This window comes from Ambystoma mexicanum, chromosome 6p (genome assembly GCF_040938575.1).
Source record: "Ambystoma mexicanum isolate Mex_15411 chromosome 6p, UKY_AmexF1_1, whole genome shotgun sequence".
Taxonomy (NCBI): Eukaryota; Metazoa; Chordata; class Amphibia; order Caudata; family Ambystomatidae; genus Ambystoma; species Ambystoma mexicanum.
Window position 1 is genome coordinate 1,209,758,582 of NC_090935.1, and position 26,794 is coordinate 1,209,785,375.

General features: G+C 46.3%; 1 protein-coding gene across 1 annotated transcript in view; it reads left to right on the plus strand.

Annotated features, from left to right (window-relative positions):
* SLC28A3 (solute carrier family 28 member 3) overlaps nucleotides 1-26,794 on the plus strand; it is a 666,148-nt gene that overhangs the window by 269,937 nt on the left and 369,417 nt on the right. The window contains exon 5 of the mRNA XM_069625863.1: nucleotides 14,288-14,477. Within this exon, the coding sequence (XP_069481964.1) occupies nucleotides 14,288-14,477 (190 nt within the window). The remainder of the gene's footprint in view (nucleotides 1-14,287; nucleotides 14,478-26,794) is intronic.

Here is a 26,794-nt window from a genome sequence, read left to right on the forward strand (position 1 = left end):
TCCTCCAGAACGAGACCTTCCACACCTGCATGCTTGCTGCCATGGAGGACTATACCAGAGCTTTGCGTGGGCTGCCTCCCATAGCACCACCACCTCCTGTGGCAGCAGCAGAGGGTGTTGAGAGCGACAGCAGCAGTTCTCCCACAATGGCATAGCCGTGCAGGCCGGGAGCCCATGGAGGTGTTTTTTTTCCCCAACATCCACACAGGTGGCTGTTGGTGCGCACCCTGTCCTCGGACCTCCTGGGTGGCCTCCCCATCCCCCCGGCCCCCACATGGCCATTTTTGATTTTTGATTTTTGTTTACTGTGTGTTGCCTTGTGTGGCTCCCATGGGCATCCACTGTATTCCGGCTGGGCACATGCAAGCTTGTCCTGAGTTTGGGTTAGATGCTTGGGTTCGTGAGACACACACCCCTCCTGCTTCCTGTTTCTATGGGCTTGCAAAGGCTGTGCCCAAGTGACAGAGACTTACACAGTGACGTAGGACTCCCATGAGCTGTATGGGCAGTCTGTAGTCAATACTGTGTATACATTCCTAGTGGATATTGTTGTTGTATTGTACACTGCATGGTGTATTGCTATGTGCTTGTGCATCCATGTCTTTCTCCTAATTTGCAGGTTAATTCCTCATGTCTTCACAGGCCGTCTACTTTGGAGATGGAGTTCATGTTGTAAGCAGTGCACTTAGACATTTGCGTGGCAGCAGCACTGTACAGTTGGAAGTGGCCGATGTGCTGGCATAATCAGGTTGTAAGACTACCACTACTTTAACTTAGTACTATCATGTTTATGCTATGTTTGAGGTTGTGTAGCTGCATTGTATTGTTGGTAAGTATTTGGTCATGTGTGTTGTTAGTTCTACATTACTGGGAGCATATTGTGTGTGGGCAGTTTCCATTAGGGACACTGTACTTTGACACTTGTGTCATATTTTGGGGATTGCTTTGTTTGCTCTCACATAGCATGACATGCCATGGTGTGTTGGGTGGCGGTGCTAGGGAGGGGTTGGGTGACATGGCACTGTTGTCATGTTGTAATTTGCAAGGGGGTAATGATTTTAGCAGCATAGAAGTGTGTCTTTGGATGACACAGCATTGGTGGTGTTTGTGTAGGTAGGGATGCACACAATGTAACACTTCCAGGTGACCAATCTCAGGCTGGTATGGTTGTGACAGTTGACTGTCCCTTATGTCATCATCATTGATTGTCAAATGGTATGTGCCAGGGCTGTGTGCACTCCACAGGGGTGTGATTTTAGGTGACGTAATTAGCCACCAGCTGCGTACGGGCTGCCTCACCCCGTGCCCTTTCCCCTCCCATGCGCAGTGGCTGTGCATGTGGTTGGGGATGTGGGGGCACCACCATGTCCACGGGCAGGCCCCGGCATGTTGCAACGTTGTGCAGGACACATGCTGCCACTATGATCCTGCACACTACTGGGGGAGCGTATAACAGCTGCCCGCCAGAACGGTCAAGGGAGCGAAAGCGTGACTTGAGCACTCCGAATGTGCGCTCCACTATGCCCCGGGTTGCAATGTGGGCTGTGTTGTATCTTACCTCGGGTGGCGTGGTGGGGTTCCGAATTGGCGTCATCATGTGGGTGCTCAGAGGGTAGCCACTGTCCCCTGGGGAGGTGGTGATGGGTATCATTAGTGGGGTTGTGACATTGCTCAGTATCTGACATGCATGCATGTGCTGTGGCATTTATACTCACCGAGCAGCCATGTATCGCCATGCCGACCAGCTTCTAGGTCCCGGTTTAGGGTTGACATTCTGTAAATAAAACTGTCGTGGGTGGACCCTGGATAGTTGGCATATACTGAGCTGATGATTCCCTTGGCATCACATACTACCTGGACGTTGATGGAATGCCAGTGCTTGCAGTTTCTATAGATGTGCTCAGATGCCCTGGGAGGACGTAGAGCCACATGGGTGCAGTCAATGGCACCTAGCACTTTGGGGGAGTGTGCCACCCCGTAAAAATCCTGGATGACAGCCTGCCTTTCTGCCAATGTTCTGGGCAGGTATATGTGCCTGCGGACTGATCGGCGTGCAGACATGATGGCCAAGACCTGGTGTAGGCAGCGTGACTGCGTGGCCTGTGACACCCCCCCCCCCACTATAGCAGTTGTCCGCTGAAATGATCCAGTGGCCAAGAAGTGCAGTACATTGAGGACCTTATGCAGGGGGCTGAGTGCTTGGGAGCACAGGGTGGGTGATGTGAGGTCATCCTCCCACTCACTGACCAGGTTGAGTATTATGTGAGGTGGAAACCTGTACCTCCCATACACCTGGTCATCAGGCATCCCAAAAAGGCTGGTTCTGGGTGTAAAAATTCTGGGCCTGACTATCCTCCTCCTGCGGTATCCCTCGACCACTGCTGCTAGGAACGGTATATTCATCCTGGCGTCTGTGCTTGTTTGTTGTTTGCACGCATTTTTATGCTGCGCGGGTCCACGTACGCCTGCTTCCTGCTGGCGTACATGTTTCCTGATTAGCGCGTCTTTTTTGGCACACGCATTAGCCCCGTTCGATTCCATGAATACGTGTTTTGAACGTGCGTGTGGGTGCTCCGCGCACTTGCCTCCTGTACTTCCCCCGTGAAGCCCACATTTTCACGAGTTGTTCCCCATTCTGCGTGTCACGCCCCCTGTTCCTCCTACTTTTGTTGTGTGCGCCGCACTATGTGCGATTACGCTGTGCGCGTAGCGTACGCTGTTTGGAGACGTGTGCGCCACACAGAATTTTGGCGCACATCCTGTCATTTACACGTGCACGGACTTCCATGAATCGCTGTGCGTGGGTTTCGCTGCAATTTTCGCACTGGCACTGCGAATCGCACGCTTTTGCACGCTTTCGCAGAAAATGTCAGCGCACATTAATTCCATGAATCGGCCTCTGAGTCTTTTCTTTTTTATCCGGCAAATGGACAAGAGTCTTTCATAAGACTAATATGGCCTACTTGCGGAGTGCTTCAGGGTTCTTGCTTGTCGCCTACTCTTTTTAACCTTTTTATGACGCCACTATTTGATATATTAGATGAGCAGGATATTTCATATGCCGACTATGCTGAAGATGCACACGTTTTAATAAAACTTACAGGTGATTAGGCTGCTGATGCTAAGAGTAAATTATGGTTGGCACGCAACAAAGGTTAGCTGATTTATCAGATCTTTATCAAACATTCCTTATAGTGAATTGCAGTATTCCTGTTCTAACAAAGGTCAACACCTTAGGAGTGGTATTTGATTGCACATTATCCATACAGGATCAAGTCAGTGCGATCATCTCGTCATCAACCTATTATTTGAAGCTTCTTTGCTACATCAAGCCGTTTCTCTCCAATGAGAATTTTGCTATTCTTGCACATGCCATGTTGGTTGCAAAATGTGTCTATTGTGGTAGCTTCTTGGTAGGCACTGCACAGAAATATGTGAAGAAGTTACAAGTCCTACAAATAGCACAGTGCAAATCGCATCTAAGATCAATAGACGAGCACATATCACGGAGGGCACTGCACCGGCTCCCAGTGGGAGAGCGCTTGAATGTTATAATACTGTCTAGCACACACACACACACACATGTATCTATGGCATCGTTCTACCTATTTAAATAGGAGGATTACGGAGAGGCAAAGCCTTAGAGCGTTGAGATCTAGCCAAGAGAAGTTCCTTCAGATTCTACTGGCAAAGCACAAGAGAGCAGGAAGGTGTTCTTTTAATTTTCTGGCATCTGCCCTCTGACAAACTAGCAATCTGAGATTGTTCTTTTACCACTTATCCTTTAAGCAGGCCTGGAAGATTTTCCTTTTTACTTCGTTTTTATTAGCCTACTCAGATATCCGAAACCCTGCTTTTATGACTCCTTTTACTTATCTGTTGCTTTCATTGTTTTTATCTGATGCTGTGATATGTTTTTATGTGGCTTCTGTTTTTATTGCTTTTAGATCTGTTTTTATACGTTTTAGTATCTTGTATGCTTGGTGATTTATGCATGTGTACTGAGTGTGTGTATTTGCTTGATATGCATGTGTGCCTGGGCCTAAGGCGCGTTTTAAATATACAAACATAAACTTATTTATTTTATTGATACTTTATAACACAATTAATACAAGTGCAGGATCATGATTCAAACATGTGTTGCGCTGTGTTGTCTTGCTTCCAAGTCAAACGCTTCGCCCCTGAGCTATCCTTCCTCCTGATGAAGATTCCATGCAAAACTGCAAAAGTCACCTAAACAAAGGGTATTCCCCAATTGGTGCACTCCACATTAGGGAATACTGTGCAGGAATGGTCAACCTGTTAACTGTGACAGCTCTGTAAGAAAGTGGAAAGGGCAGTCCCACAGAAAATTAGCCACTAGCACTTTGGAAGAAGCAATTGGTTCAAAATGCCTTGATGCACACTAGACTACTCAAGTCTTCCAAGTGAAAGCACATGGATTTCTGATGCCTCGGGCCCAGGTCACACGTTTTAAGGCTACATTGAATAGGAAATGCCTTGGGGGATCCTGCAGCCCCAGTGCCATCCATACCATAAGACACTGTGACTCCCCTACCATTGAAGGTTAGGGTCCGCCTGTAGAATCTGTCAATATTTCCAGTACTGTTGGGAACATCACTGAGAGATCTATGACATCTCCAGAGTGAGCAGATGCCAGGCCTGTGCTGCCCAGAGATGTGCTATCGGCAGCATTCCAGGAGCACTCGTGGAATAAGAAAAAAAGGAGAAAAAGTGAAAAGCAAGCTTGTCTACCAACCATGAAACAATGCTTCCGTCCCTGTGCTTGCCGGGTCTTACCTCCAGGGGAAATCATGTGATCTGTATATTCACTCTAGAAGCAAAAGAGTTGCATTCTCATTGGGCCCCCGGAGGAAACATGGAGCCTATTAAATGAGGTTTAATGACGCCAGTCACTGAAATCCGTGTACTCTCTGGAACACAGGACCGCATCTGCATTGAGATCCCATGGAGAAAAAAACCTCTGCTCTTAGCTGACTCCTTCCTGGAAAACAGAATTCCCCAAATGTCTTTACGTGTCTGCTAGGGTTTTGGGTCATGTGCCCATTGATGAATAATGCATCGAACTGCCAAATCATTGCCCTCACATATTAGAATGGGACAACATTTCATCTCTTTGCGAATGTCCTCATTGAAAAGCAGGCTGCAAGAAGCACTGAAAAGTTGATGTGCTACCCTCAACTCCCATGGCAACCATGGACATTCTGTCAAGGTTCTTTCACATCTGCCACCTCATCCTAGCAGGCTTGCATCTCACTCCAGCAGTCGATTTGGGGATGAATCAAAGATTGATCTTCCTTTCCAGACCTCTGGGAAATGAACCACTAGGTGAACTCCCTTTTTGCTCCCCCTGTAAGGGGTCCTTTGTCCGTGTAACTCTTTCCTCTATGAAAGTGACCAAACTTCAATCTTTTTAGTGATCTGCAAAAATACGGTCATGGAAAGAGCATCTACATTGAGAGGGAGAGGCTTCCTATTATCATGGCCAGGTTTTGAAGTGGTTCTTCCAGAATTCTCTTAATTTCTCTCTTTATGGAATAAATCTTCCCTAATGGAAGACGTAGTGTGGATTTTTGAGAGGAAATCTGGAATCCCAGAAATTCCATAATCTGGGAAAGACTTGTCTTAATTGTCTTGATGTATGCCAAACCCTAACGCCATAGGAGATGGGCCGTCCAATGCACAGGGTCTGTGGCTTCCTGATCTGATTGTGCCATAATCAGAATGTCACTCAAGATTATTAGAGTTGAATGCTCCTTCTTCTCACTGAGAGGGCCCACTGGGTATGCCAACTTCATGAAAGACCATTGGATCGAAGACAGAATAAATGCAAAGCAGGTGAATGGAGAGCATGCTTCAAATGAATAAGAGACACTTTCTAAATGCCCAATTTATGGGAGTTGAAAGGTAGGTGTCCTACAGTTCCGTTCTCACCAACAAGTACCCCAGATGTAAAACATTCCAAAACAAAGCAATCGTTTTTCCCATGTTGAAATTACGGAACACTGAAAAATGGTTGAGAAGCCTGGAGTTGCTAATAGGGCGGGTGGCTATTGTCTTTCAGCTGAACCCGAAAGCAAGTTTCTTTCAAAGCCTGAACTATGAATGGAAACTCTCCAACACACTCCTCTTTACTAGAGTGCAAATCTCTTGAGAGATCACCAATTACCTCTGTCTGGAGGACCAAAACTCTCTGGAGCATAAACCTAATTTTCAGAGATAACCGAAGATTAACCATAAGCAGGGCACTGTCTGTTGTACTAAATGCGTCCATTGAAATGCTCTTGCAGTTTGCAAGGAAGCATTTCATTGGAATCGTACAAAAATGTCGAACTGGGAATTGCGACGGTCGAAAATGCCAACTTTTTCTTTTTTTTGTTAACCCCCCCTTACACCACATATATATGTGGGGGGTTTAGAGGATAATATTAATATGGGGAGGTTGCAGGGGTCTCCCCCCGCATATATATGTGGTGTAAAGTTTTTTTTTTTTAAAAGTCGGCATTTTCGGCCGTCGCAATAATCACATAGATCCCATTTCATTCATCACTAACGTTTTAACTGGGAAGAAGGTGTCCCCACACTCACCATCAAAATGTCCTCCTCTTCCTATCCTTGTACTTCCACCTCAAAAGAACTGTCCCTTTTGAGGGCGAAAATGTAGATTGGCGAGCCTGAATCTCTGGGTGGATACCACTTCCTCTGCCCGCTGAGAGGCACGGTTGCCTTTGAGGCCGGCCAGTTGAACAGCCTCCATTTCAACTGGCCGGGTCAAATGTCTTGCATAGAATATACGCCTCATGGTAGCTTGGGTCCTGTCCAAGGAAGAAAAGATAGCTACATATCGACTTATATCCCTGAGCTAATGATCCCCAAAAAGAAAACGATTGGTGGCGGGTGGCTGTGCATAGGCTGGATCCCCCAGTTTAGGGTTAGGATTGAGGAGGATCCCTTTTGCTTTTTCTATGCTGAGAAGTAGTGGTCCTAGGAAACCTGGTCCTGAAGGACGTATTGGGCAAAAGCAGAAGTAATGTATGCCCTATTGCCACTAGAAAGCCCTACGCGATCTGTGCATTGCTCGACCAATGTCAGTGGCTATAGAGGCGTCCAGGGAAGACAAAATGTCCCCTTCCAAGAAAGCTGAAGGCTTACCCCTCCACCGTCTGCTTGAGTGTACTCCTGTTCTTGCTCCATCATTCTGTCTAACTTACTGCGGATGCTAAGCTATTGCTGTTCTGTGCAAGGGTATACTGCAAATGAATGTATTCATACATGTTTACTCGCCCTCCTGAACCCCACCATTCCCACGCATGTCAAGGTTACAATCCATCCCTGTTCTAGGGATTGCCGGCGGCGTCCATGTGTGCACGAGCCAGTGCAACATGTAATCGAGCTTGAAAGCTTGTCCGGCCCTAGCACTCTGTTCCGCCGCCTATCAACCGCGTTCACCTCAGGGGTGTTTTGCTGAAATCCACACATGAGGAAAGCAGGTTCTTTACTGGTGTAGTGTTACTGTTCCTCCTGGCTTAACTACTCAAACCAAATTCGAATTCCTTGATAGACATACAAAGAAATGGTACTCCTCTTCGACCTACAGCAGCGAGGAAAGAGGCTGTTGGATGGTTTCCACTGAATCAATATTAGGGCAGGGATGGAAGTGTAATATAAATCATTGATATGCCTTACCACTTAATCGTTTTTCTTTTAAATTGTGTACCTTTAGTTCAAAGGCTCCCGAAAAGGATGCGGGGCTCATTTGCTTTCTCCTGGCCCATATTTGCCAAGGCTCAGATGAGCAAACAATAGCCATTAACCACCATCGGGGCTGTGCAGGCAGCACGTTAATGACCTCGCAAACACATTAATTTTGCTATTATCAGAGCGTGTCTTATGCGCGATGGCACATTTCCAACAGAATAGACCCCACGCAGCTCCAGTTGCCTAGCAAACCCGTGCCCACCTCAAAATCAGTCCAAGTGAGTAACACAATAAAGGTGTAAAAACACTGAATAGGGGTGCACCACTCGATGTCGTTTCTCTCTTAATATAATAACGTGATGTAAATAATACAATTCTCTGTTTTCGGCTGCTCCGGGTTCAGCCTTGCTACCAGGGGACAATGTAAACCAACCTATTCTTCACCGAAACTCTGATGAAATACCCTATCTCTCCTCTCGAGATACAAAGACTATCTCTTCCTTTGTGTTAAATACGTTTTTTATTATTTTATATATTCTTTTACTCAAAAATAAAAGTTATCTAGCTAATCAAAATTGTTCATAATGTCACTCCTAAACCAGATCAGCCGAACATCCCGTTTAGTGTGATATTGTTTAACATCTTTTAACATATTTACATGAACACAATGAAATAAAACTTTTCACATTTCTCTTTCAGAATTCTTCAGACAGTAAGACATATTACATTACAGTAACAACTCTGTGTCAATGTGTAAGCCAAGCCACACTAATGTGGTTTCAATTTTGAGTTTCAAAGATGTGATATACACATCGACGTCACTACGCGTTTCGGGGCTTCGCGACCCCTTCTTCAGGTGAAGACTGTTACTGTTTAGAGTATTCAACTTTCAAAAAAAGCAGAAAGATGCCCATTAATCAAAAATTCAACAATTCCCGTTCAGCACTCCTATTCATTTACACAAGTAACCTTTTCCTGAACCGACTTGTTCACTGTCTTGATACAACATCCTCCTTAGCGTGTGTCATCGACATCCCACCACAATCTACAGGAAACGAGGAATATAGATTTTAGTTTAACACTCATGTTATCACTGCTTAACCAAATAACTTCAGAAGCACTCAATGTGCAGTCAGGGGAATCCAATTGCTTGGATTGGATCACTGTATCAGCCTTTCAATTCCAAAATTCGTCCTCCAATACTTTGCCTCCACGCTCTGAAATTAAATATGGACCCTTCTCACTACGCATGCAATGAATAACAGATTGGTCCACAACTTACACTTACTCTAATAAGCTACCATTTAAAATATTAGTGTACACCCATGATGCCTGCTAGCATGGCATGCAAAAAAGGTTTGCTTTTATGTCGACTCAAATAGTCTTAATATCATGGATAACAATGAGCTGGATGTGTGCCATACACATTATTTATATCCAGGTGTCTTTATTACACAACTTCCTATAGTGTGCGTCTTAAAATGCTGAAAATATCATGGTGCATGACAGGATTTCCAGGCTTGCTTTTTTCATTCTGGGTCATTTCACTTTTCATTCAGGATGTGGAAAATAAATATATAATGATATTCTTTTGGCTTAACATTTTTCTGTGAAAATGTACATGTTGGCAGGTTGCTCTACTATGCAATCTTTGCATTTTGCAACTAAATATGGACCTGACTCATGGAACGATTTCCTATGGCATTGTGTCATCATAAAACACTTCCATGAATCAGGCCCTCTAAGTCAACATGATTTAGACCTTGAAATTCAAAACTTAAATACTTGTATCAAGTAAAGCTTGGATGGTATGTGGTCAAGTGACTAAATTGCAAAGTAGGCTGAAATCCCTGCTTCACTCAGGTTGTGTGATCCTGGACAAATCATTTAAACTCACTGTGATTTGACTGCAAACCCTGGAGTCCTTACAAATGGTCAAGTTCACTATTCGAAAATAGTGTCCTCTACAATGAGACAGATTTGATATTTTAGGGACAAAGTGGTGTATCCTCATGGCCCCTATGTGAGCGACCCCCAAGTAGTCCCCTCGAATTGCTTTATTGTTGCACTCGCTCTCCCTCATTCCCATATCACTTGATGTGACAGGTAGATATATAGGCCGTGATTTATGGAATTATTTGCGTGTAAAACGGGGATTTGCGTGGGGATTTGCGGGCAGAAAGGCACGCAAATCCACGCTTTACACGCAAATAATTCCATGAGTCAGGGCCATAGTTTCTCCATCCAGTCAGTCCTCCAGAGATTGGCGTTCAGATGACTGCCTGCGGCAGAAACAACCTCAATTTCCTCCCCTGTTGCTGCTAGTCACCAAAGTTGCTTGGACCGTGCAGAATACTACCCGAAAAGGAGAATGAGTGAGGTTTGCGATGCTCTTTTACGTTACGTTACTGAGCCTTGTATAGCATGCCTTCTGCAATTTGCACGGTTTCTTGGAGTTTCAGTAGTGTGAAGAGTTGTTTTGTATATCTTTTTGGGGAGGAGGGTCATTGTGGTGGGAACTTTACTGCAGACACGGGCCTTCAGATAGTGTACGTTCCACTATGCAACCTGTATTGTTCCTTGGGAGGAGTTGTGTGTTGAGGTGGTTTTTGTTACCATATCACCCTCCACCTGGTGCTTAACTTGATTGCATGAACACACCATGTAAGTGTAGGAACTTGGGGCATTCGAGGTGCATTTTAGGCAGCAACAGCACACAGAAAAAGGAAGCATTTCGCTTCTGTTTATTTTCGCCGACAACTCACCAGGGAACCAAGAACCAGAGGAGCAACTCAGAAGGTAACTGAGGACCAGAGGAGAGTGGCTAGTCAGAGCAGCCAAGGACCAGAAGGGTGATGGACCACAGCAGCCAGGAACTAGAGGGCAATGGAACAGAGCAGCCAAGGACCAACACAGTGATGGACCAGAGCAGCCAAGGACCAGCAGGGTGATGAAGGGGAGCAGCCATGGGCCAGAGGAGTCTGACTCACCAGGAAGCCAACGGCCAGAGGGGCAACTGACAAGGTAACCAAAGACCAGAGGAGAGTGGCTAGTCAGAGCAGCCAAGGACCAGAGGGGTGATGGACCACAGCAGCCACGAACTAGAGGGCAATGGACCAGAGCAGCCAAGGACCAAAAGGGTGATGGACAGGAGCAGCCAAGGACCAGCAGGGTGATGAAGGGGAGCATCCATGGAGAAGAGGAGTGTGACACCAGGAAGCCAAGAACTACAGGAGCAACTGACAAGGTAACTGAAGACCAGAGGAGAGTGGCTCGCCGGAGCAGCCAAGGACCAGTGGACCAGAGGGGTGATTGACCAGAGTGTGTCTCACCACGGAGCCAAGGACTAAAGGAACAATGGACCTGAGGAGCATTGCACAAGAGAGTGGGGTTGCCAGATTGCTAATTGTCCTGGAAGACACCATACTACACTGCTGGGTTTTGCTTTTACCTTAGGTTTATGTCAGTCTATTGCATTCAATTGAAGGGACTACAGCCAAATGATTCCCGGCGACTACAAAGTGTATTGTGTTTAAGGTACTGGTATGGACTTGCCCAAAATATTAAATTTCTGACTTGCCCAAAGTATTGAATTTCTGTTTTGGTCCACTATGATTTATTAAGAGAAAATGATACAGTAATATAGAATGAACATTGAAGCTTCACCTGTCATAGATAGACTGACTTCTTGTTATACGCATATGGGAAAATGTATGTGTTGTCTACTGCCACTGTTTACAGGGTAGTTCTAAAGAATGGCAATCAAAATATGTTGAAGCTATGTTAGTAATTGTGTGTTTAGTGTAAATGATGACACACAGATAATACGAATATAAATGTTCTAAGTATATATGTATGTCAATTTGTATCTAGTTAATTTGCATGCACGGTGGGATAAAAGATTTCTATATATTGTTTGGCTATTTCTTTCGGGGATGAATTTAGTGCCATTTTTGTATTATTCCATCCGTTGTCTAGTCAAACCCCAGACCAACAATGGAAAGTTTGCAAACCAGTAGTCAAGCATTGTACTGCTCCATACTGTCTCCCTGCCTCCCCCTACCCATCCCACAACTCCATTCCCTCCTTTCTGGGTGCATCCAAAGTCCATCTAGTTCCTTTTCTCCACTAACCCCAAAGTATGAGGGTCAGAGGGGATGACGTGCCCTCCACCAACGCAAGGACTGGGAATTGTGAGACCTGCAGTCCTGCTTACAGTTGGTCAAATAATTGTGCTTGCTGCTATTAGAATTAAGACAAAAAGAGACGGCATTATATGAAGCCTCCATCACTGCCATGACATTTTCAAAACCTTTATGCAGTATAACATGGCTGCACGCCTAGACAGCAGGATAGAGAGCCTGTCCCCTGTGGCTCACTGGTTCAAATCTGGCATAGAGCGAACCAGACTGTTCCGTTTTTATTTTTGTTGTTAAAAGAATTGGTGGCCTCAGGTGACTACTCAGTGCTTGGCTGTCCCCGTTATTGTCCTATTCACAGCTGTAGCACACAGTTGTCACACAAAGACAACGGTGTGGTCAGTTAAACAGCAGGAAAGAGATTGAGGCCATAGGCCTGGGCCATACCGCAGATACTGCCCACAGGGCTGGACTGGCCTACAGGGGACTCTGGAGATTTCCCAGTGGGCCCCTACGTCGTGGGGCACTTTTGGGTGGCACCCTGGGTTTCAGCTCCTCTTACCCTCTCCCATGCACCACACCCTCGTCCTTCCATCTCTCCACAACCCACCTGAACCCTTTGAGGTAAGGAATTTGCAATAACGCTTCCAGAATGCTATTCCTCATGCATAAACATAACAAAAAACTGACATATAACATTTGTTAACTAACTACTTTTTAATCCCTAAATAGTGACAAATGTCCTTTCAAATTCGCAATTTGGATCAATTTTTTCCCAAATTCGCTGAAGGGAGCACCACCCCAAACCCTTCTTAGAGGGGTGGGGTTTGCTCACGCGGTGTAATATGGGCCCGCTTTAAAAAAAAGCACTTTGGGTTCCAGTCCACCCCTGAGTGCACGGCCAGCAGTCCTCTTTTTTTTTATCCTAGCCACATAAGGTAAGGCGCTGCAGCTTCTTGTGTGCCTTGTCTGTAACATGGACGATGCAGACGCTAACTTTGAATCTGCACATTCGCAACATGCGTTATTCAAGCAGTTTAGGGAATTCATATGTTTTTCTCTATATGAGTCATGAGGTTCCCCCCACGCCGACCCCATGTATCTCTACTGTCCACCAGGGTGTGGGGGTTCTATGGGAGCCGGCACTAAACCGAGAGATGGGGTCATATATTGGCTGCGTGTGGGAGTGGAAGTTGTGAGGGGGGAGGGGGACCCTCTTGCAAAGTCAGTCTGGGGGCTGCATTCACAGATCCTGCCAACATAGCCAAAACTGAGCTAGCAGGGTTTGTGCACACCCCCGACATCTGAAAGCGGTTTCTGAGAGCCCCAATGATAATGGGCACAGTGCAAGACCCCACCATCAGGCCCCACATAAAGATCGAGGTGGCCTCCCACATACTCTTACAGATCAGAGATCAGCAAGTCATTCTGATGCTGTCACACCGTGCTCCACCTTCGATTGCTACATAGGAAAGTAAAAGAATGTGCAGCTGCACAGGGCACCGCGTTTCTGTTACTTCACCCAGCGCAGGTTTTCCTAACAGGTTGACCGTTGACATTTTTGCATTCACAAACTCCATCTGACTTTAAACTGCCCACTCCACCAGGAGTAATTGCCCCTCTGGCATACATGTCAACATTTTGTCTCACCTGGGAGGGAGATCCTCTCAAAGAAATCGGGAGAATTGAACGTCCCCATTCAATTGCATTGGGGTTGCAATTATTTTAGGCGGGAGACAGTAAAACATAGCGTTGTTTTTGTTATCAAAATCGGGAGTCTCCTGCCTAAATCGGGAGGGTTGGCATCTATGCTCTGGATGTCCCTCCTGCCATGAGCTCCCAGCCCCCTGCACCACTATACCACTGCCTTCCCCACCAGCTCCACCTGACAAACCCCCCTGTCCCTCCCTGTAGGCCTGCACTAACCTTTCTCTTTATTGGTTCTCTCATCCGACTGTGCTCCGCCCATGGCCACCTAGGGAAATAAATAAGTAGTTCATTTCTTCAGTTCCAGTCAGCCATCTTACCTTGTAGGTCTTTTTAAACTTGTGGAAACAGCTACCGTTCTCTCTGTGCACAACTAAATAAAACAATATCCCCCATCCCACCTATTGGGTGATTCCTTAAATGTCATCCATGCATTGGGGCACATAGATAATGCTTTGGTGGGTTATGGGTTATGGTGGTTATTGCCTCGAAGGCAGCATCATGGCACTCAGATCTCAATGTAAAATAAGAACTACCAGGTCATCTTGTTGCCCATTTGCCAATCTCTTATGACACTATAGGCTTCACTCATTCTTTTGCTCTGCTTTTGCTCTTACACTATTGATTGTGATTTCACCATTGTAATTGCATTCACAATTTCTCAAAAGAAAGTTGCATTATCTTTCTTCCGGCTGTTCACGCCAGTCTGTGATCTCTTGCAGGTTTCTTTGCTCTGGTGATCGCAGCGTGTTCCCTCAACTTTCACAGAGCCCTGGCTCTGTTCGTGCTCACAGTGGCGGGCTTGTTCTTCATCTTCTGGGACTGGTTCATGGCAAAATATGAAGACAAAATTGTGAAGGGCTTTTCTCCCTGTGCGGCGGCTTTTCTAAAGCATTGGTTTTGGATGAAATGGTAAGTGAACAGATTTTCTTTCGGGAGTGGGCATTGCAGTAAAGTCTATCAGGGGCCGCAACAGTAAGAGCTCTGATTTCATACCCTGTATCCCCCCGTGCTCCAGGGACTATCCGGGTTCAGAGAAACCATGTCCCGAGTAGTCTCTAGAACACACAGAAGGAGAAGTTTGTAGCTTTCTAACATAGTCACCCATCTTCTTTGGACCAGAGACATGCTGGATTCCAGGTCATCTGTGCAGAGTAACTGACGGCAGAGGCATCGTTTAAGGGTAACTAGGGATTGCAATTCAACCCACCCCCATGTTTTCCCTTGCAACTTCCTTGACTGCCTTCAGCTGCTATATAACTCATTGTCAGATTTGCTTTAATCAACATCCAGTGATTACAAAAGGGTCAAAGGATACAGATGTCAAATATTTTAAATTGTGATCAATGCTCAAGTATTAAGACTTCTGATAATGTCAATGGAGTAAGGTGGGGGGTGAAAGAGCACACAATGCCACTTCCCAAGGTATCATTGTGAAGGGGATGTGGGATGTAATTTCAACAAAATCATTTGCCAGCTGAAGTTCTATCAGCGGGGCAATGGGTAAACGGCCCACAACATGTCTATTAAACACTTATCATCTTACAAAGTCTGTACAGGGAAGGTTTCTTGTGTGATATGATAAAAACGAAAAGTTGTGATCCACACTACCTGTTTGATGTCTTGCTTTGAAAGAAGTGCCTCACTTATGTGGAAGTGGAAGGCAGGCCAAAATGGCAAAAGCTGTGTGGAAGATCCCGGGGAGATCCACAGTTTTGGGCCAGGGAATTAACAGACCTCGGGGAGGTGTGTGTTGTGTATGCAGACTGGTTCTCCCCTCTGATAATAACAGGCAGGCTAAGTAGGAACACAAATTAAGGCACCAAAGTCTTGCAAAAATCAGGAACCCGATTTGTTACAGACAGGGAATTAGGCTCATTGCCAGCAGAGTAAGTTACCCTGTAAATTACCTTACTCTGAGAGAAGTGTACCTGCTGAGGCTCTTTGTAATTCCGCTGCCCCTGACCCACTCATCCAGCACAGCACTGACACCAGAAAGAGAGACCGAGCCTTGGTCTTCTGTCCACTTATAATGCTGTGGCTCCTCCCCTGCAGAGCCTAGCCCCTGCTGCCTCCACCCGAATGGACACAATAGTTCCCAGTGTGAAATGGGCAGGGATTCACGGGGTCTCACAGCCTCCCCCTCTCTGAAGGGGATGGGGGGACCAAGGAGGAAGGGGCAGGGACATGACAGGTGGGCAAACATCCTGAGATGTACACAATGGTTCCCACACAGCTGTTCCAGGGTCAAAAGGGGGCAGATGAACAAACATTCAGGGACAACAGTTAAGGAAGGAGATGGAAGGGCTCACCTCACCCACGCCCATGGTGACCACAGCTGTTCTCATGAGTCCAAGGAGGAAGGGATGGGGATCACAGGGCGTAGGTGACAACAGAGTCTGTTTACTGGGGACGGGAAGGAAGTTGTCCAAGGAAGTATAGAAGGGGAAGCCCCCCCCAGGCTGCAGATTTTACACCTGACAGGGAGGCAGGTGAGCCTCCTCCACATGGGAGGGGAGTAATTTCTCAGAAAGAGATGCCATGATGAACACAGCTGTCCAGGTGACAGAAAGGGGGGTGGTCAAGTTACAGGCTGGCCGTAAACCTGGCAGCTGTTAGTTGTCGCCTGCTGTGGGAACAAGTTTAAAACAGAGTGGGGAAATGAAAAGGTATGTAGTACATCGAAATGCAATAATCCCCTGTGTCCGGCCCAGTTCAGTGGCATACAGTGTAATATGAAAATACATGTGTGGAAGTGAAAAGTTATGCAATACGTTAAAATGCACCACGTGACATGCACTGACCAGTGTTTGGCAGAAAATAAGAGCATCCATCGTGCTAGTATTTCAAGCCATACTTGTGAACCCAGTTGTGGTACCAGACAGTTGTGTGGTCACCACAAAAGGACAAGAAGAAAATCCACATACAAACACAATGCTAGGAGTTCCAAAGTGTAGGAGCCTGTAAAGGAGATAACTGAAGGCGTTGATGCTTCCAAAAGTAGTGGTGAAAATCCTTACCCCACCAACCCATGAGTGGAGAGTCTAAGGTGTGATTTCTTTCGCAATTACAATTCCAATGACTGACACAGGCGATGATACAATGAGCTATTGTTTGTGTCATCAACCCTTCCCCTCGCTTGCCTTCCCTCTGTGTGTTGCTGATTTAAAGCCTGAGGTTAGGGCTTGGCACATTGGCTCGACCAGCTATGTCCTGTGGGCTTTTCAGAATGGCTAAAACACATGCAAATGATCTCCACCAAGATTCCTGACATGTAAACCCTTCTCCTAAATATTCATTACAGAAATTCTGAAATGTTCTTTTTCCAATTCGGTCAATGGGCAGGTCTACATGATGCATCAACAGCTAGCATTACAGCCGCCAAAGGTTCTGCTTTGCTTTCCGGGATGCAACCTTCGTCGATAACTTCATAGAAGCTATCACCAACGTAGCCATCAAGCATGAACATCTAATTATCCTGGGGGATTTCAACATCTGGTTTGAAGCAAGTCAAGCCAACTCCCAAAACACACTGACCGGACAACTGACAACCATGAAACTACGACAGCTGGTCAAAGGAGCAACACAGTCACCAGGACACACCCTCGACGCAATCTTAGCCCAGGAAAAACTCATCACCCCGGCACCACCGATACAAATGCTGTGGAGCGACCATCTCATCATCTCTTTCATCATCAGACTACCAACTCCACTCTGCATCCAGGCCCCCAAACCCGCAACCACCACAAAAAGAAACTGGAAAACTGTCAAAACAAGCAACCTCTTCGAACAACTGAAGACGAGCAAACCCTCAATTACAGAACTAGAGCTGGCTCACCTAGACAGGAAAGCGGAGCTGCTACACAAATGGATCGCTGATACAATCGAAAAGATCTCTCCGGAAAAACCATTTACCCCATCAAAAAAAAGAACAATGGCAAAATGGTTCACACCACTACTAAGCACCATGAAAAAGGACAAGAAAATGGAGCTGGAATGGATGAAAGAACACAGCCCAGAGAAGAAAAAACTGTTCCATAAACAAATCCAAGCATACAAGAAGGAAATACAAAAAGCAAAGAGAAGGCATTATGACGACAGAATCACCAATGCGACAAATTCACAAAAAGAAATGTTCAACATCATCAAAGAAATAGGAAACGACAACACCCCATCCCCCTGTGAGAAACTTTGCAACGACCTGGCAGACCACTTCAAGACCACTTTAAGAACAAAATCAACGACATCCGACAAAGCATACAAAAAGGATCAACTAACCATAACATCCAACAAACCGAACCTAATACAGAACCACAACACAAACTCCAAAACTTTCCTGAAATATCGGCAGAGGCTTTCGTTTTGCTGATGAAACACAGCAAGAAATCAGGTTCACCCATGGATCCATGCCCACCTGACATCTACAAATCAATCCTCACACAAGGAACACAATCAGAATATTACAGAAACCTGCTAAACCTCTCACTAGCAACAGGAACCGTACCAAAAACATTCAAATCGGCATACATCAAACCACTCTTAAAAACACAAGTGGCGACGTAGAAGACCTCGCCAACTACAGGCTGATCTCAAACATTCCCTACCCAGCAAAACTCCTGGAAACCTACGTCTACAAATTAACCCAAGAACACATAGAAAAACACCACCTGTTGGACCCAGCACAAGTCGGCTTCAACCCCGCAAGAGGAACAGAAACAGCACTATTGTCCATCTGGGATGACCTAAAAACAAATGCGGACTCCGACAAAACCACAGCCCTGATTCTGCTCGACCTCTCCACAGCCTTTGACACAGTTAGCCATGACACTCTAACCAAAAGACTAGAAGACATGAGCAGAACAGACACAGCACTACTCTGGACCAAATCTTTCCTAGCAGACAGAACAGAAACCGTTTGGTTAAAACCCTTCAAATCCACACCACAAGTCAATGACTGTGGAGTACCACAAGGGTCCTCACTATCACCACTGTACTTCAACATCTATCAAACTGCACTAATCAGAATCTTCAAAAAATATAAAATGACATGGTACAACTATGCAGATGACACTCAAATCCTCTACAAAATCGAAGACAACCTAGCCGATCACTCAACCCTGATTTAGTGTCTAAAAGAAGTATTTTATTGGATGAATGCCAACAACTTGAAAATCAACCCAGGAAAGACCGAAATCATGATTATATCCAAAAATCAAGATAACACCACCTATATTCCATTGCCAACGAAATGGGAACCGCACCAACTCCATCTAAGGTAGTAAAAATTCTGGGAGTACTGATGGACAACACCCTAACCTTAAAACCACAAATAAATGCAATAATCAAGAAATGCTTCTTCCTCCTTCACACGGCAAGAAGAATCTTACCTTTCCTCTCCTTCACCCATAAAACACTCACAATCATCGCCATAATCATGTCAAGGATCGACTATGCAAACCAGAATGCCTCCTGAAGAAACTACAACAGATCCAATATGCAGCAGCCAGACTCTTCCTCAAACTATCCAGAAGAGACCACATCACTCCAGTCCTAAAAACACTGCACTGGCTCCCAGTTAAACATTGCATTACCTTCAAAACAATGTGCATAACACACAGGGCAATCAGCAGACAAGGAGCTTAATTCCTGCAAAAATAAACTAACAATCTACAAGCCAACGAGACTTCTCAGATCAAGCAACGAAATCCGTCTGGAAGAAAAACCATACCTTAAGAAAAGACTTGGGGGCTCTCCCTTCTCCCACTTAGCTGCAAAAACCTGGAACACATCCCGAATGAAATAAGAAACATCACGGACCACTTACAATTCAGAAAACTAATAAAAACCTGGCCCTTCAACATCACAGATCCTAACGGAAAAACCAAAACCACCAAACAGGAAACACAATGGAAAGGATGACAAATCTAGGACGACAATGACAACATCTAGAACCGAATAAAGGACCTCTTACTAAAAAAAGAGAGACGACACTATGTCCAATAGGAAACAAACGACACCCATAAGGACAGAATCCAGCGTCCCTAGCCAATGCCCCATGAACAAATCTAGGACGACAATGACAACTTCTAGAACCGAATAAAGAAACTCTTACTACAGCATGAGGCGACACCCATAAGGACAGAATCCAGCGTCCCTAGCCAACTCCCAGTGAACAACCTTCACCCACTCTAAATGCTACAATAGATCATACCTGTATAAAGTTGGGTGAACATTAGCACTTAGCCACACTAATTAATCTATGGATATTCACAGGGGCCTGGACCTAAGAGTGGCGAATGCAGACAGACGCCGCCCCTGGACATAAGTGCAAGCGTTAGCATTGCGACATACCAAAGGGGGTAGGAGCGGTAAGATGAATGAACAACCGAATAAGATGATGAATGCCGAGCAGGCCTAAACACTTGGATGGGGTAAACCCGGGCTTACTGATGCCAACCTCCTACTAGATTAGGAATGCTTTTTGGGCCAGACTGCAAGGGATGCACAAACGCCTGCCCACCCCGCATACAAACAGGGGCCACGTAGGCAGCCGGTTGCCCAATTTGGGCAAGGTTATGCATATGAGCGGATGCCACACTGGAAAGGGACCATGAGTGTCATATAGCCCCCGAGCTGGACATAGACATGGAGACGCCCAAACACCCCACCTGATTAGAAATATGGAAATTTAGCGCCTCACTTTAAGCCAGGAATGCCAACTAACCAACCCACTAATAACTTCACCCTCTCCATACAACTCTCAAACTCTAATCAAACACAGCCACAAACTTACAACACAACAATCCGCACAAACTTCACCACACTAGAACAATAAACAAAGCACGCATAGACCTGCACAACAGCACACAACGCCTCCCGACAGTACAACACCCCAAGCGCAGCCAACGGAATTCCGGGCTGAGACCACCAACAGCACATCACTGCTCTCTTGTACTTTGCCAGCTCATCCCCACTAACTCCCCCACCCCTCCTTTCTTTCAGAACCGCCAGAGTGCCAGGGGACCACTCCGGTGGTGATAGTGCATGGCACAAATATCGTTTAACATTAACATGTCAATCCTCACAAGACACAACAGTCAACATTTTACTCATTTGCACATATCGGAGCATGTGGTTCCCATCACTAGCAACTGAGGTAAAAGAACATTCCATGAGAATAAGGGGTGACTAACCATTCCTAAAACTTCCCATTAAGTGCCTCGTGGAAAGTCTCCTTATAGTCTACTCGACAGAGATTTACATAATGTGCATGTTTAAAAGCCTGCAGATTCACCTTATCTAAGAGTGATGAATGCAGGATGTACTGGCCAGTAGTGAAACCAATAATGGTAAAGGCGTGGGCCAAATTGATTTCTTCAATACCTCCTCCACTCTTATTCCACCGGCAGCTACCTTGTAGCTAGCTGTCTCCCTAAAGGAATGGGTGCCAAATGTTGAGACCTAATTCCCCCGGAAGTAGAATTACAGCCATAATCCAATGAGATGTGGTAGAAGAAGAAACCACCCATTGAGTTCTACCTACGCATGTGAAGAGCTTGCACATTTTGGAACTGAAATCTTTGCCGTTTGTCTGCGAAAAGCGAAGAAAGACTGAAAAAAGTTCTTCTTAGTCTCCCTAACCACCAGAAATTAACACCATCCAACAGAATAGAAAGCAAGAGATGTTTAAAATGCCAGATCTGTGGATCATCAGAAAACCAAAAAAGAGCCATTGGAAGAGCCAAAGTACCTGACAAAACCTTAAACTTTGACTACGCTTGGTCATATGAATCCTAGTTTTCACTGAAGAGCATTGAAGTCCCGGCAGTATAATTAATTGACAAAGATATGTCAGGATCACCTTTTTCAATAAACACCAAATAACATCTTAATCAAACACATCCAGATACTTGCGTCTGCCTTCAGCAAAGTCTTCATTGGTTTGATAGCCGTGGGATTTGGTACATGACACGGGACATGGAAGAATGAAAGCTAGTCATCGTTTTTGAAGACAAACACTCACGAAACAGATAAAACATGAGATCTGTTACCTACTTTAAAGCACAGAGGAGAAAAAGACATATGTAACATCATGAACCAAATTTAGTTGGAAGGAAGATGGGCCTATTTTGTGCTGGCAGAAAAATGCTATCTCTGCCTAATGGCCCAGGAGATTCCAAGGATCTCGCGACACTCTCCAAGCTGCCAGAAATCAGAGCCCTTGGTCTGGCACCTGAAGAGGAAGGACCTCCAGTCATTAGCATGTCCCCCATTTGCAAAACACACAAAGGGGGAAGACAAAGCAGATGCAAAAGAGGCAGTCATCATTGCAAAGTCTGCCGCACCTGGCAGTCCAGAAGCAATGAGATTCTGATGGACGCCTAGAGAGAGAGAGCTCTTGGAATCAGAGAAAATGGAGCAAAGGCAGGAGAAAAGCACCTACCTGGATGACCTCAGGATCTGTCTTCAAAGTGTATAACAGAAGAAGTTGAGTTATGAGCTTGTCCGCGGAAAGGTCCCCTTTATAGGGGACTAGGAACCCAGGGCACAATGGACCAAATGCAGACGGCAATTGGCAGAGTGCAGAAAATGCATGGAGGACAAGTACAGCATTGATTGGGGAATCATGTGATGTGGACTACATAAACCAAAATCCTTTGCTCGAATCAGAGCTCCCACAACATGCTGATTTACAACCCCTCAGGCTTCAGGTGTAAGGTCCCGGTGACAAATTGTCCATCTTCAGAAAGATTTCAAACCTTATCCTCCCCTTTGGCAGTTTGCTAATTAAGAAGGGTCTTTTCCAGAAAGTCCAGAGAATTGATAATCAGTTCCCTTTTTGTTGGGAAATCAGTGCCACTTGGCCAATGTAATATTCCTTCCCAGGCTTCAGTGTTTAATTCTATGAGGGCCTTGTATGAGAAGCTGTTCTCAGTCTCCTCGCTAATGCATCCTCCAGATGCCTGAAGGTGATCGACCTCGAACTATTGCATGCACTAAGCTAAAAAAAAGGCAGATTACTTGGGCAAAGGTTCCTACATCTAACCTTTCAAAGCAGAGCAAAACCCTTAACTAATTCAAAGTTCATTGTATATTTGCCCCTCAGTACCTTCAAGGAAGTTGATACCATTAATATCTAAAAATGCTAAAAATAGAGCGATTGTCACCAAGGTTCCTGATGTCTGCTGGCCTTTTCTGAGGGCCATAAATAAATGATCACCTAGATGGGTGAACCAGCAAAGTCCCCCCACTCTCAACAATACAACCTTTGGTTCCAGGATCTTAGTGAATGCTGAGGGAGCTGGCAACCGACCAAAAGGAAGACCTGGTGAATCAGAATGCACCGGTACATGGTGCGTAGGGCTATTTTCACAAGCCAGCCACCAGTAAGTAGTTCATCAGCAGGGACCTCACAGAGCCGACCAACGCCCTCCCTCCTGAAATGGGTGTACAATAGGAAACTGTTCAGGGACCTGGAACGTATGACCGGCCGCCATCCTTACACGCTTGACTTTATGAGGAAGAGGGTAGTTATGAGTCCAGGCTCAGCTCAGAATAGGGTTGACCTCATAACTCTTCTGCACCAGCTTTTCGACGCTGGTTCTTGAAGGCTAACGTCCGAGTCCGTTGAACCTGAACTTTGACACATAACCCAATTACTATTCCTGGAGAGCAGTAACACATCTGGCATTTCCCCTGGTAAGAGTACACTTTTGAACCACAAAAGCTGTGTACCCTGTCCAAGGAGACATGGGTCATGTGGTAGAAAGAAAGGTGTGAATTCTGGTGTTACTCTCGCCTCTGACTGTTCCTAGAATGTTTGCGCTACAGGTAACCCGAGGCGGGATGGGAGTTAACCAAGTCTACTCTGACTCCGTCTCCAGTGAACACACCACATTCACTGAATCACCAGCACTGTGCCATCACAGGTAGCTTCTGCCACATGATTGGTTCTTGGGCATGAATCAAAGGCTTCCCCCAGCCATGGCAAATTAATGCACCCGCTCTGTGGCGACAGTCAGTGAGAAGGGTGATGAACAGTTATCTCTCAGCTGCAGTCCCACATTGTTTAATGACAATCTCCACCGCTTTCAGATACAAGCTGCAGTGCACTAATTGGCACTGCTCTGATGACAGAGTCTGGTTGGTGTTTTCCAAGAAATATGGCCCTCTCTTTGCAAACTTGCGGATGGCAGTGGAGTGACAGCGTCAAGTAGTTTGTCTTGAACAGTGTGCAGGAGCCTCAGCAGGGATTATTTAGGATAATTGCCAACTTGGCATGAAATGAGAAAACCTCTAGTCCAAAATCAGAGTCCTTTCCCTGCCAGAAGCCACTTGGAGCTTGTGGAATTCTACCTTCATGAACCTCCCAGGCCTTGGTTAAATAGCCCCTCTTAAATACTTGTCCAGCAACTTCCTAACGTGGGGTGTGGACTCCAAAAGGGTTTTTGGGGGAAAGCAACAGGACAACCCTAACATCTTTAATTTGGATATTTTGAGTAACCTTTCCCTTTGGCATCTGGGAACAATACCCCACTCCTGACAGGAAGGAGAGCTGTCAACACATACTTGGAATCTGCACCCAGCTCAGCTTCTTCACAAGCAGCGGAATAGAAGGGAAGGAAACCCGCCACAGGACTACTGAGAGGCTGCACCAAACTAAGAGGAAATGACGTAGGAGGAGAAGGAGGACCCACCCTGGCTCCTCCTCTCCAGGGTTCCTCCATCATTGGGGCAGGATAGAACTAGTTGACTGGTTCAAGGTGAACACCCGGGGAACAGCTGTTCGATCAGCGGGGAACAGCTGTTCGATCAGCATGGCACAGACTGTGGCATGCCTGTTGTGGATATAGGCTGAGGAGGAGAAGGACAGGCCCTTTATGATGGCCTCCTGATGTGAGGACTGTGAAAGTGGCAGCGGCGGGAGCAGCACATTGCCCATACTGCATGACCCCATGCTTTGCTATGAGTGAGGTCCCCCTAGGGAAGGTGACAAGCATGTTGTCGTTCAAGTGAGAAAGTCCTTGGGAGAGCAAGTCATGTTAGACTTATGGGAGGGCAAGGAAAATGGCCAGGGCTTGACAGGCTTGCCATTCACACAGGGATGGAAGCAAGGGCCGGGGAAGGGGAGGAAGAGGCATGGGCCTGACTGATGTTCAGACACTTCAATGCCACCATGGGAATGGGGATGAGAGTGAGTTGTCCTTTCTCTAATGGGATTCCAAGCTCTCCTTCGCCTCTGACGATGATAAGGGCCAATTCCAAGTCATTTGTAGCACTAGCCAAAAGTAGTGCTTCTACTACCGTTCCCTAAATTATGTGTTTCCTTTGCACACAATTATAGCAAATAAGAGGGGGTCTACTGAGTGACCATTGGGCCTTCCAGGATGCAAAGTATGCATGGGATTTGTAGTTTGTTTCGTTTCCTGATTCTGATGTTTGTGGGTAATAATATTGAGTAATGCACACTACTCAAGTCTCTGTGAGTGAATTTAAAGCGCAAAGGCGATCTTTTTGCAAATCCCTGGAGCTCAACATGTGGTGCTAAAAGTGGAGCAAAAAGTGTTACACCTACCTTAACACACTTTTTGTGTGCTCTGGGACATTTTTGCAGGCGGAGTGGGGACACAGGGTGGGATTACCTTGTCTGGCCCCCTTACAAACTCTACCTGCAAAACAAAGTGGTTATCAACCAGCATGACATTTTCATTATGGTCATAAAACCCATAATGTTTTATGACTATAAACCCTTCTCGGTCATCCGAACCATGAAGTGTGTGTCAGTTGAGGCTTTCGCTGCCACCTTCTCGCCCCCTCTTCCCCCCTCGGCTGACTCCCACCCTGACACCGCCCTCTCCACTCTCTACTCTGCTATATCTGATACTCTTGATATCCTTGCCCCTGTTATGAGAATCCGCCTGAAGCCCAAAGCCAAATGTAACTCCTGGTATGACTCGGATCTCGTCACCCTTAAACGCCTGTGCAGGGTGGCAGAGAGGAAATGGCGTGCTTCATGTTCATCCTCTGACAAACTGGCCTGTCGCCTGCTCCACAGGCAATACCGGCTCTCCGTTCTCACCAAGAAGAGAGCCCTTATCCAAGCCCGCATCACTGCGGCATCTAACAATTCGGCTGAACTCTTTAAAATCTGCAAGGAGCTGGCCAACCCTGCTGCAGTCTCTACCTCTCCTGTCCCCTCCCAGGCCCTCTGTACGGCACTGGCCTCTCACTTCATTTCAAAAACTCAGGACATCCTGTCCTCACTCTCCTCCCATCACCTCCCCCCCTCTATTCCCTGCCCATCCTCTGGCCCTTCTGCAGCCACCCCTCCTCTCTCCTTCTCTGTCTTTCCCCTTTTTTCTGCTGATGAGGTTTCCAGACAAGTCCGATCTATGAAAGTCTCGTCAACACAGGTCCACCCCTGCTCCTCCAAAACTATTAAGGACCACATTGACTCCTTGGCTCGTGTCCTTGCTGACTTCTGCAATCACTCCTTCGCCTCTGGAGTCTTCCCATCCCCTCTCAAGCACTCCCTTGTGCACCCCCTTCTTAAGAAACCCTCTTCCGACCCGTCCTGCCCAGCTAACTATCGCCCTATCTCTATCACTCCTTTCCTGGGCAAGCTCCTGGAGAAACTTGCCATCTCCCAGCTTAATCTCCATGCTGAATCTGTTGGTAGCCCTCATGACCATCAGTCTGGCTTCAGAGCTGCCAGAAGCACAGAAACTGCTCCCCTGAACATCCGTGACGACCTGCTCTCGAACCTTGACTCTAACATTCCATGTGTTCTCATTTTGCTTGATCTCTCTTCCGCCTTTGATACTGTCAACCATACCATCCTGCTCAACCGTCTCTGTGATAACCTGGGGATCACTGGTCAGGCTCTGGCTTGGCTGACCTCTTTCCTCTCAAATCGACCCTCCGAGGTCCAACTGGGGTCTTTCCTGTCTGACATCTTTTTCTCTACCTGTGGTGTCCCCCAGGGCTCTAACATCTCTCCCTGGCTGTTCAACCAGTATCTGGCACTTCTCGCCCACCGCATCGCTGCTCTCTGCCCCAACTTTCAGTGCTATGCGGATGATACCTAGCTCATTTTCAGGCTACCCTCGGCCTCCTCTTCTCCTTCCCTCATCTCTGACTGTCTTTCTGCTATCCAGGAATGGTGTGCCGCCAACGACCTCTGCCTTAATGCCAGTAAGACCGGGATTCTACTCATCGGCACACCCATT